This window comes from Hydra vulgaris, chromosome 06 (genome assembly GCF_038396675.1).
Source record: "Hydra vulgaris chromosome 06, alternate assembly HydraT2T_AEP".
Classification (NCBI taxonomy): Eukaryota; Metazoa; Cnidaria; class Hydrozoa; order Anthoathecata; family Hydridae; genus Hydra; species Hydra vulgaris.
This window is the reverse complement of record NC_088925.1, coordinates 1,612,996-1,625,179: the sequence shown is the minus strand read 5'-3', so window position 1 is coordinate 1,625,179 and position 12,184 is coordinate 1,612,996. Positions and strand designations below refer to the sequence as shown.

General features: G+C 25.8%; 1 protein-coding gene across 1 annotated transcript; it reads right to left on the bottom strand.

The window, feature by feature from the left end:
• Nucleotides 1-4,899: 4,899 nt before the first annotated feature.
• LOC136082094 (deoxyuridine 5'-triphosphate nucleotidohydrolase-like) lies at nt 4,900-5,851 on the bottom strand. Its single transcript, XM_065800672.1, has 2 exons — nt 5,729-5,851; nt 4,900-5,406 (listed from the first exon to the last, which is right to left on the bottom strand). Exons 1-2 carry the CDS (start codon nt 5,849-5,851, stop codon nt 4,900-4,902), a joined length of 630 nt encoding a protein of 209 aa, XP_065656744.1.
• Nucleotides 5,852-12,184: the final 6,333 nt, after the last annotated feature.

Below are 12,184 nucleotides of genomic sequence, written 5' to 3'. Positions count from 1 at the left end.
AAATCACAATCATCACACATTTGTTCAAAAACACAATTTTAACTAGCTAAATCACGTATTTCGTATTTAAGAATATTAAAAGTTTTGTTTAATAAATCTGTCGATAAACCAAGCTTGTTAGAAGCTTTTACTATCGAAATGTAAAATTCTTTCACTGTATCCACAGAATAACTACAACGCAAACAAAGAAAATTATAATCGTATTCCTCACATTGACATTTGACCAAAAAATCAATCCTTTTTTTTTGATTTTCATAAATTTCCAAGAGTTGTTCTTTAGTTAAATCCATTTTTTTTAAAGCTTTCAATATAATGTCATCTAGTTTCATTTTTTTTATTATGTAATCTAAAAAAATACAAAAAATGATTAACAAAATATAAAAAAATGTTTATTTTCATCCAATAAATGTCGTTTGATAAATATAATCACATCTTTGATCGTTTTACAATTTGAACATAACCTTTGACAAGGACACACTGACAATTTCAAAATTGACTTTGACGATATTCAATAATTTTTTTTAACAAATCTTCTGTTAAACCCAATTTTTTTCCATTCATCATTATATTATTTTCCATTTTTTATGTAATTTAAAAAAAAAATATAAAAAATTACAATACATTTTTTCAAAATTTTGGCCATTCATCATAAAAAATAGAGCGATGCAATCCAATAAGATCTTTAATCTTTTGACAATTTAAACACATGTTGTTCCTTGTACATGGACACGATGACAAACTCAAAATTTTACTTTTAGTCCATCCTAAACTCTCTATTAACCTATATTCTGGTATACCCAATTTATATGCTACCGACTTTGTATTAATTCTCGTTGTATTTATTTTTATTTTAGTTTCCATTTTTTATGTAATTTAAAAATGTATACAAAATTCGATATAAAAAATATAAAAAATATAAAAAAATGTATACAAAATTTAAACAAAATATAAAAAATATAAAAAAATGTATACAAAATTTAAACAAAAAATAAAATTTTTTTATTCTTTAAATAATTTGAACATAACATATTTACAATTAATTAACCATATATAAAAAATGTTTACATATTCTTTTATAGTCATTATTTTCCGTCATTATAATTTCTATTCTAATCTTTTTGCATTTTGCACACATATTAATATGGGTTCACAAGGACAAAAAGCCAAATAGTTAATTCCATCTTTAAAAGTCTTTTTTATTAATATTTCGCTCAGTTCCAATTTGTTACATGGCAACATTATATTATTTTCCATTTTTTAATATGTAATCTAAAAAAAATTACATTTTTAAAATTTCGTCATTTGACATTTCTTCACCAGATCATTGACGTATATAAATCTTTTGAGTTGTTCATATTTTTCTTGACAACTAACACACGGTTCACCTCTACATTTTGTGCATGATTCCATAGAAAACATAAGTTTTTTTATTTCTCCTGTTTCATCAAATTCTGCAACATAATCTAATAATTAGTCCAAATCAATATCATCATCGAGATCAAGATCGATTGATTATACATATACAAATCGTAATCTGACATTTTATTATGTAATCTAAAAAAATACAAAAAAATGAATACAAAATTTAAACAAAATTCAATATAAAAAATTTAATATAAAAAATTCAATATAAAAATATGATTATTCATCCATATATAAAGAATGTTTATATTTTCTTTCATAGTCATTATATTCCGAACATATAATTTCTAATTCAATCTTTTTGCATTTCGACACATATCGATCGGTTCGCAAGGACAGAGAGCCAAACTGTTAATTCCATCTTTATGATAGTTAAAAGTCTTTTTCATTAATATTTCGGACAATCCCAATTTTTGACAAGCCAACATTATGTTGTTTTCCATTTTTTATTATGCAATCTAAAAAAATACATTTATTCAAAAATTCTACCAAAAAAAGAATAACCAAAAATTCTCCTTAATTCAACATAAATGTGACAAGCATTTAAATTACAAAATACACAATTAGGTGTACATTCACATTGAGCTATTTTACATAAAGCATCATAAATAAATTCACGTTTTTTACAAATCACTTTGAGTAATGTTTTTGTAATCCCAATTTTTTTTGGATACTTTTTCACACATTTCAGAAGTCTCTTCACTCATACCCCAACCTAAAAATAACAATTCAGCCAAACTTTCTAATAAAAGTTCTTTTTCCTTTTTAAAAATTTTTTCTTCTGAATATTTGATTATTTTTTCAGGTTTAATTTTTCGCACTTGTTTTACAAATTTGTCAAATTCTTCTTGAGTCATTTCTTCTTGAAATAATTCTTTAAGATGATAATCTTCCAAACAGCCACTTTCATTCATAAAAAAATCTTTAGAATTCAAAGAAGTGAGTCTTGAAAAATCTGGAAGAACATTGCTGTAACAAACAACATTGTATGTAGAATCAATAACACCAAAGCTTCCATCTTTGTTTTTAACAATTTCAAATTCACAAACCACATCCATTTTTTTATTATGTAACCTAAAAATTGACAAAAAAATAATTACAAAAAGATTTATAATATAGTATAATTTTTAAATTATAAAAGTTTTTTCTTTGGTTCGTTCATTACATAAACAATTTTAACTTTTTGAGAATTTGCACATAGTTCTATATAACGTGATGTGGTAACAACAGGTGTCATAAAACTATTAGTTGCTCGTACTGTTAATTTTACCATTTTTTTATTATGTAATCTAAAGAAAAAAAAATTTAATCAAAAAAAGTACTCAAATATTCCATTGTTTTTAAAAATGAACGTTGTAATTCTTCGCGAATACGTATTGTTTTTTCAGTCTTATTGACAAAAGCAAAATGATTCATTATGTCTTTGCGAAATTCAGGGACATTTTTTTCAATATACTCAAACATAGGCACATCTCTTTCTTTTTGTTTTTCTTTATCTACTTCTATTTCTCTTTTAAGCCATCCAATATTTTCTTGATTTGTCGTAAATAATTTGTACATGACTTGCATATACACTTGCAAAGTTTTTAATCTTTCTATAAAACCATCTTTCTCACCATCTTCTCGTATTAATTTATTCAATTCATTTATTGCTTCATTTAAAATGTTGTCGTGAAAATTTTTAACAAAATCTTTAAAATCTTCACCATATTTAACAAAATATTTTACTATTTTATATTGGTCAGCAATATCTGCATTAAGTTTATCCAACTTTTTGTATTTACGAGAGATATATTTTCCACATTTATATTCTTGAAAGAAATCCATTTTTTATTAGTTTACCTAAAAATTACAAAGTTTTAAAATTTAAAAGTTTTACAAAAGTTTTAAAAATTTACAAAATTTACAAAAATTTACAAAAATTTAAAAATTTACAAAAGTTTTAAAAATTACAAAGTTTTAAAGTACAAAAAACTTTAAAAAAATAGGTTACTCGTTAAAAATATTTATAAGAGTAGTCATAAAATAATTTTTAATTGTTTTTTTTAACAATAATCTTTCTTCGTGCTTTGAAATATAATGAAAATTTTTCATGTCCAGGTTTGATTTCATATAAGAGAACATGACGTCATCTCTTCTTGCAAATTCTTCCTTTTCTTTTGTTACAATAAATTCGTCTTCTTCAATTGCAGCATTGCAAATAACAATCATGAAATTGAACAACTCCATTAAAGAAGAACGTATATTGAGATGATGTTTTATTTGCTCGTTATGTTTATTTATAATTTCTGTTATTTTTTCAAATTCCCCCAATATTTCATCTTGATGTTCATCATTGGTTAAAAATTCTTTAACGATAACAAAATGAAAATAAAAAACAGGTGACAATTCTTCCAAAAACTTCCACAATTCCTGTTCAGAATGATGTAATTTGTAATATTTGGTAATCCATTCAATATTATCTTCAGACCATATTTCATTATTCATGTTTCTTATTAGTTAATCTAAAAAAAATTATACAGTTTAATGATTAAATTTGTATACTAAATCTTGTTTACATTCAATATGATTATTAACAAAAGTTATTAATTTAAAAAAATTTTTTTCGATAAATTTTACTCCCTTTAAATATTTTTCTACATTATCTTAATCTATTATATCAAATGATAATATCATGTTTTTTGTAATTTGACATTGTTGATAAATATTTTCAAAAACAACCAAATATAAATTTAATGAAATAGTTTGATGAATAGTTCCAAATGTTTGATAAAATTTCATTTTCAAATCAATCATATTATCGAGTGCTTCACTAAATAAAATAACTTGACAGTCTTCTATAAACGCTAATATGATTTCTAAATGAGTATGTTGATCGGAATCTAATTTTCTAATGTCATTCCAAGCTTTCCAAAGAACGTATTGTTTATCCATTTTTTAATTAGTTATCTAAAGAAAATTTTAAAAAAATTATACAGATAAATGTTTAAATTGATATTGTAAATCGTGATACATTCAATATGTTTATAACTAAAAGTTAACAATTCTGAAAAGTTTTTTGCAATGGTTTGTAAACTCGATATATAATTATAAATACAACTATTCTTTTCCATTTCATTCATACCCTCCATCACAATATTTTCTATAGAATTCATAAATAATTTTTCTCTACTAGCGCAATCAAGCTGAATTTTAGAAAAAATATCCAAATAACAATCCAGTTTATTGATAGACATAACTTGAATCGCTTGCATAAAAGAACTCTTCATATCATTAACACCTTTAATCACATTACTAAATGAGTTTATTTCACGGTTTTTAACATAACCCGCTATTCTTTTTAAACGTCCATATTGTTCTTTATCATGTAGTAAAATAGTATCCCAAACAAATTTTGTAGGCCAATCAATTTTTTAATTAGTTATCTAAAAAAAATTATCAAAAATTATACAGATAAATTATTTTCAATTAAAAAAATTATTTTCCAGTAGAACCAAAAGCACCCTTTCTTTCTACGTCTTTAATCATTGTCATTTTCACTCCACGACAACAACACCCATCGAACTCTATTATATTTTTTACAGCTTTAAACATTTTCACAAATCCCATTTGAGCAATAGCATCTCCACGTTTAATAACATAATTTTCTTCAGAATGATTCATCAATAAGACTTTAATTTCCTCTTTATATTCGGCTTCTATTATTCCTGGAGCATTAAACAATACCACACCATTTTTGTAAGCTATACCTGATTTTGAATATGCCTGTCCTGCTAAATTTGAATCCATTTCATTGATATACCCTCCAGTACTTACTAAAACACGTTGATGTGGTTGAAGTTTAACATCCTTTGCGCTTCTTAGATCAAAACAAGCACTCTCTTTTGTTTCATAAAAAGACCATTCATGAATATCTGTAATTTCGAGAGATTTAAACTCTTTTACTTCGTAAAGAGACCATTGATCCTCTTTTATTTTATTCATCTAAAAAAAAATTTAAATACATATTTTGTGCTTTTTTTCTAAAGAATAAACTACATGCTCTCTTTTTTCCTTATGAGCAACAATACAATTTTGACAAAAACTTATTTTACAAAAAAAACAATTAAAACGAAACAAATATTTTTTTTCACAATGACCAAAAGTTCACAATGACCAAACCAATAATAATAACTTCAAATTGTTCCAAATCGTTTTTATTTAAAGGTCTATTAAATAGTTCATTAATATAAGGTAATAACGGTACTCCTGTATTAAATTCCGTATCTATCCACATATTTAAAAATTAATCATCGATTTTTTTAACCAATTCTTGATCGTGTTCTTCTACAACTAAAGACTTTTCTAATTGAATATTACCATTAAAATGTTTATATTTTAATTTTACAATTTTCAGTCTTGTGTTTTCATAATAACTATTTTCTTCCATTTTACAATTCAAACACATTTTTTATCTATCTCGCTGTCTTGACCAGAAGATGATTTGAACACGTTTTTTTCACTCTTTTTAGATAAAATGGTAGTCATAAGAACATTATCTCTATCATTAAAACAGAATTAGAAGTATAAAGTTCAAAGTTTAAAGTACATCACACCACATTGAACTTTAGACTCTAAATTAGGAATTAACATTTTTAAAAAAAAAACTTGTTTAGTACTTGTTTTTTTAATCTCTCTTTTTAACTCAAACAGTATAAAAAGAGTTCATTTTCATTTAAAAGTTCATTCACAAGACAACGAACAACAAAAATGGCAGAGTTTGAAATTGTTTACTGCAACGATAACACCTATGTTAAATTTGCAGATTTAGCAGGTGCTACTAGTGGCTTATTGAATTTAAAGAAGAAAAAAATGCGAAAGATAAACACTATTCTACTGTTCCTCTTAAACCATTGGCACAATTTAATTATTATAAAAAAGAATTGATTTACAAACCAAAAAATGAGGGCTGTGAAATCTTATTACCATGGAGATATAGAGAAATGTGCGATCTCAACAAAACAAATTATTTGTTTAGATCAGAGCTGAAATTAACAAAAGACGACAACACATTTAAATTGCCCAAAGGTGAAGTAACTAATAATGTGGTTTTAATATTTCACCATAACAAAATGACCAAAAAAGTTTTGCAAAGTTTAATGGTGAGTATGCAAGATGCTCAAAACAAAGCCTTTATGACAGTGGCTTACCCTAAAACTCGTATATTAAAAACAATTGACTTTAACAATTTTGATATACGATTAGCAAAAGAAGAAGACGAAATTCATGTTACAGAATACGCAAGACTGTTGGCAATAGAACCGTCTTTTCACAATTCCTTAATTAAAAATGGTGTTTCTTGAAACTTGAATCAAAATTTGAAGAGAGCTTATGAAGCTTGCTGAAATCGAAACTAAAAATCTATAGTCGAATTAGAAGTACCAGAAGAAGACGAAGAATAATTTTTTTTGTAATTTCTTAAAAATTTTTTGTAATTTTTAAATTAAAAAAACCTGTTTTAACAATAAAAAAACTTGTTTTTAGTGATCTCTATTTCCTATATAAAGGGTAAAAAAAGAAATGCTAGTTCATTTTTGAAAAAGAAAATGACTAGCAAACAACTCGACGAAAGTCTCATCAAAGCTGTTAAACTTTTTTATTTAGATAATGAATTAGATCCTATGTTGTTTGAATTTCACCATTTAAATAACACGTATGAAGAATGGCAAGACATTATCTTTACGTATTTAAAAATTTTTAACTGGGAGTTGAACTTGGAAAAAGAAAAATACAAGGATTTGTATTATATCTTTATAGCTAAAGACTATGAAAATAGGCTTTATTTGTTTGAAAAACCTTCTCGTCCTTATATGAATTTTGCAGAACAATCACCAGCGTGGAGAACGAGCATGCTAGAAGTATGTCGCATGATAAACGATGATTTTTTAAATGTAACCAAAACAACTGTAGAAAAACAACACGAAGAATTAAAAAGACAACTAGAAGACTATGTTAAAGTATATAAACTTTACTACAAATCAAAAAACATGGAAAAAAAATGCACTTCATGGAAAAGCAAACTTAAACTGACTTTAAAGTATTATTTTTTGTTTCCTTATCTATCTAACAAATGGGAGTATGATAACTTGAAGAAAAATTGTAAACTATTAAATTACGTTTATCCAGCTTGCATGGACCAACCGCCTTGCTTTTCGTTTGACGATAAAGTTTATCATAATGGTTATTACACCCTATACACACCAGCTCCTATTTATGAATATTTTATACAAAAAAAAGTGTACATTTACAAAGCCTTTGAACGTTGCAATTTTCACGAAAAAAGTTTAATAGAAATGTTTCCCACTGCTCAATGGTTTTTTTCTTTAAAAGAAATTTTAACATTTCAAAGATTTTACACAGAAAAGAGGACGAAGTTTATAATTATGAAAACGACAAATTAGTATCGAAACAACCTATTCATACAAACATTCATTACACTAAATATTATGTGACTGCGGAAGAAGGATTATAAACAAGACAATTTTTTTAAATTTTTGTTATTTTTTTTCAATAACAAAAAGTTAATATACAAAGTTTATTAATACGAAATATATTTTCAAAACATTCACAAGTCTCTTTTTTTAATATATAAACACATTTGATATTGTCTTTTATAAATTTAATAAAATTCGAGTATTCTTTAACATTTAATTCTGTATAATCTCGCACGTCGATATTTTCTATAAACCCGTTTGCAAAATCTTCTAAATAGTGCGCAAACATAAATGTTTCATATTTAGGACTATGTTCGTGGGTATGTTTTTTCGTATAGTTATGTTGATAATGTTCTAAACACAAACTTTCAAAGTGAAAATAGTAAGGCAATTTACACAATTTTGGAAACAATAATTTGTTTAAATCGAATGTAACTATTTTTGATCATTTATTGTAGCCAACACATCTTTTTCCATGTTTCCACCTTTATAAAATACGACATTATATTCGAATTTCGAAAATATAGTCTATAAGTAATCCACTACGGATCAGCAAAATATAATTTTACCAGTATATTTGAAAGACGGATAATACTCTAGTCCATGAATATTTTTTAAGCAGTATGAAAATACTTTTTTATCCTTCTCATCCAAATTTTCAAACTTTTCACATGGTATAACTTGCGTGTGAAAAAACTTTTTATCAAACATAAATCTCTAATGCAGTTTCTGCCCCACTTGTGAATCTCTTTATAGGTAATAAATTCAAAATCTAACAACCACAACTAAAAAAAAAAATGCTTTTTTATTAAAAAAAGAAGCGTATTCTTTTAATAAAATGAATAAAAAAGTATAAGAAATCAAATTTTTAAAAAACATTTTTTACATTTTTTAATTCAAAAATGAATTGCGTTGATAGCATCATTAAAAAAAATTCATAACAATTGCGCAGTGTGCGCACTTGATGAAGTGTCTAAAAGATATAAACATTATGAACACAAATCTGGAAATTCTTCACCCTCATCTGATCACGTAAAAGAAGAACATTTTACAAATAAAAGTTCATTTGAATTTTCACAAAATGTACTCGATTCTAAGAGGATAACATTAAGTTCTTACAGTATTGCAAAATGTTTTAAAAACAGTCAATTTAATAATTTACTCGAAAATCCTCAACTTTGTCCTATTCATCTCAACCACTTTGATGATTTGAAAGAACGACACGGCGATAACTATGTAGCAGAACTTTATAAAGCCAAGCTTACTGTTTTGCTTCTAGACAGAGATATCAAACCACCTATAAATTTAACAGATCAAACTGACGGTTTTGTGGATACGTTTAGTACAAAAGTAATACCTACCGTCTCTTCTTTAATAGAAAAACTAGATGGTGCTTTAAAAAAGAAATCTGTTTAAAAGAAACATTGAAGGAATTATAAAGGAAGGAACCAGCGATAAAAAAACTTAATTTGTTAATATTACACGCTATTGTAACACTATTTATTGCGAGTTTTTTTAATTTAGAAAAAGAAGAATAAAAAAAATGGCTACTGATGAATCTTTGTCTCGTTTTTTTAAAAATACAGAATTTAAAAATAATTTTATAGGAATATATGCTTTTGACGAACTAAGTCAAACAAAAACTCATATTCATATTATTCAACAAATGAAAAAAAATGGCTCCTTTATCATTTACAACAATGAAACTACAAAAGAAGCAGGTTAACATTGGAGAGTGTTGATGAAAATAGACAAGGGTCATTTTTATTGTTTTGATAGTTTAGGTGAAGAAAGTGTATTGCAACAAATTCCAAAACATTTAAGATTTAATAAATATTTGTTTGAAGCAGTAGAAGAAGTCAATAGCAATATACAAATCAACACTATTAACATTAACTACAACGAAATTGAAATTAATTCTTATATAAGACAAACCAATCATTTTCCTACAGAATGGACAGCAGAAAATCGTGAATTTTATTGGTTTACCAAATTTATTTTAAAATATAGCGAAATCACTGGCAATCAAAACGTGTTTTTTTCATACAATAAATTTCCTTTTCAATGGAATGATAGTAGTTTATGTGGAGCATTTGCCGCTTATTTTGTAGCTCTAGTCTTTCGCAGCGAAAATGTATTATATACAGATCAAATATATTTACCTTCGTTGTGCAGACTGTTAAACCATTATTGTTATGAAGTAACAACTCTTCATGCCTCCTCACTAGTTCAGATAAATCTTTATTCATTTTTTCAATTTATTAAACACGAACTCTTTCCACACCTTGATAACACTGCTAAACAACTGTTTGAAAAAGACTGTTTTTTCATATAAAAATGCAGTTGCATTTTTATATGAAAAAACAGGAAAATCTGGAACGTGATCTATTGTCTATGAAAACAAAACAAATTCCTTTGCATTATGATATTTATGAAAAACAAATATTGGCTCAAAATGCTATTAAAAGATTTTTAAAAGATGCAGGATTCTTAAGAACAAATTATGAAACTTTATCCGGAGACATATAAGGGTAGGCAGGTTTTTAACAACAGGAACAGGAGCCGTTTTTGTTTTTTTGCCTTTCTACGCTTTTTTTATACCGTATAACAGCGAACCCACTTGCAGTGCGTTGGTTACATTTTTGGAGTTATAAAATCAGCTAATCCTCTTCCTCTTCTGCGTATCCTATTTCTCTTTCGACGTATCTTTGATCTATAATGTCTCTTTTGTTTTTTTTGATAAACCATTTTTGAGAATTGCCAACATACGATAAAAAATGTTGCAATGAAATTTGAAAAGAATCTTCTTTTCCATCTTCATATATAAACACAATAGTGAGATGTTCATTGGAACGAGTTACTTTAATAATTTGTCCCTGTTTTAAACAATGTGACAAGGAAAAATCTCCCTTTGCTTTACTGTATGCTTTAAATAGTGAAATATAAAAATCTCGTAATTACGGAAACGGAAAACAAATCTCTGCATAAAGTTCAAAACTCATTTTTTATGTCTGCTTTTTCGAGTAACCACAAGTTAAATGACTCTTTAATAACATCAACAAATGCTTCATAACCCATTTCAAATTCGTGGTCGATTTCATCATAAATAAAATTAATATGAGCGTTTTCGTTAAAACGAGTGACTTGAATTTCCGCTAGTCTATCCAAACGAAATTGCCTTCAACTTGTTTTAAACTATCACTAGCTTCAAACTTGGAAGCTTCTACATTCATAACAGAGTTATAAAATTCGTTTAAACAAGTTTTAAACTCCATTTTTTTTTGTTTATTTCAAATGAATTTTTTTTCTTCAAATGAAATTTTTTTATTTCAAAAAAAAACCAAATTTATAGTACTTTTTTTTTTAAAAAAAAAAACAGAAAAAACACTATTAAATATTTTTTTTTATCAATATATTATTGGTATTTTATTACCTACATAAAAAACACCATTATTAATATGCGAAATACAATATAATTTATTTATAATGTCAAAATCCATAATAAATCCGCCAAAAAACGTAGATGTTATTGTGTGACCAGTATCTTTATTACCACTGATGATTTCGGCAATGCCATTATCGTACTCACAAGTTAAAATATACTCTCCTCGCGAGCTTGTATCTGTTCTTAAATTTTTTAACTTGTTGTTCTGTTTTTCCATATCTTTTATTGACCATAAATTTCTTTAGAATTTTCTTCAACATATCGTCGAAATTTTTGTACAAAACATTTGTCGCAATACTTTTTTATTCATTTTTGTAAATAAACGTTTTACAGAGTTGAGCTTTTTTATACATGTTTTTTAATCCGATTAAATTATAGTTTAAAACAAATCACCAATTAAAGGAATACCTCCTAATATGTTACCAAGGAAACCTTTAACACGCTTTCTATGTATACGTTTTCGTCCTTTACCAATTAAAGAATGAGTTCTCAATTTTCGTTCTCAAGTTCTCAAGGATGAGTTCTCAATTTTCGATGAACAAAAATATATCTTTTAGCATTTCTATGACCTCTATGTCTTCAATGTCTCATTTTTTAAAGAAAAAAATAGGTCTTTGTTTATCTTTATTATTTATAGTGTTTATTTTTAGGTTTTTCAATAACACAACAGTGTTTTTCTACAAATTTAACAGTTTCTCTTTTTTTTTTCAATAACCACCTAATTTTACAATGGATTTCCATAATTTTCCAAACGGTAATTTACCATAAAGATCTGCTACAGGTCCTCTTCCGCGTTTTTTTCTTCCTCTTTTTGATTTTTTACGATAATATTTTTTAAATAATA

Excerpts from the sequence above, each read along its gene's own strand:
- LOC136082094 (XM_065800672.1), bottom strand. The coding sequence starts at position 5,851 with ATGGAAGAAAATAGTTATTATGAAAACACAAGACTGAAAATTGTAAAA. Across the intron at positions 5,407-5,728 it reads AAGAACACGATCAAGAATTG|ATGAATAAAATAAAAGAGGA; the intron begins GTTAAAAAAATC and ends ATTTTTTTTTAG.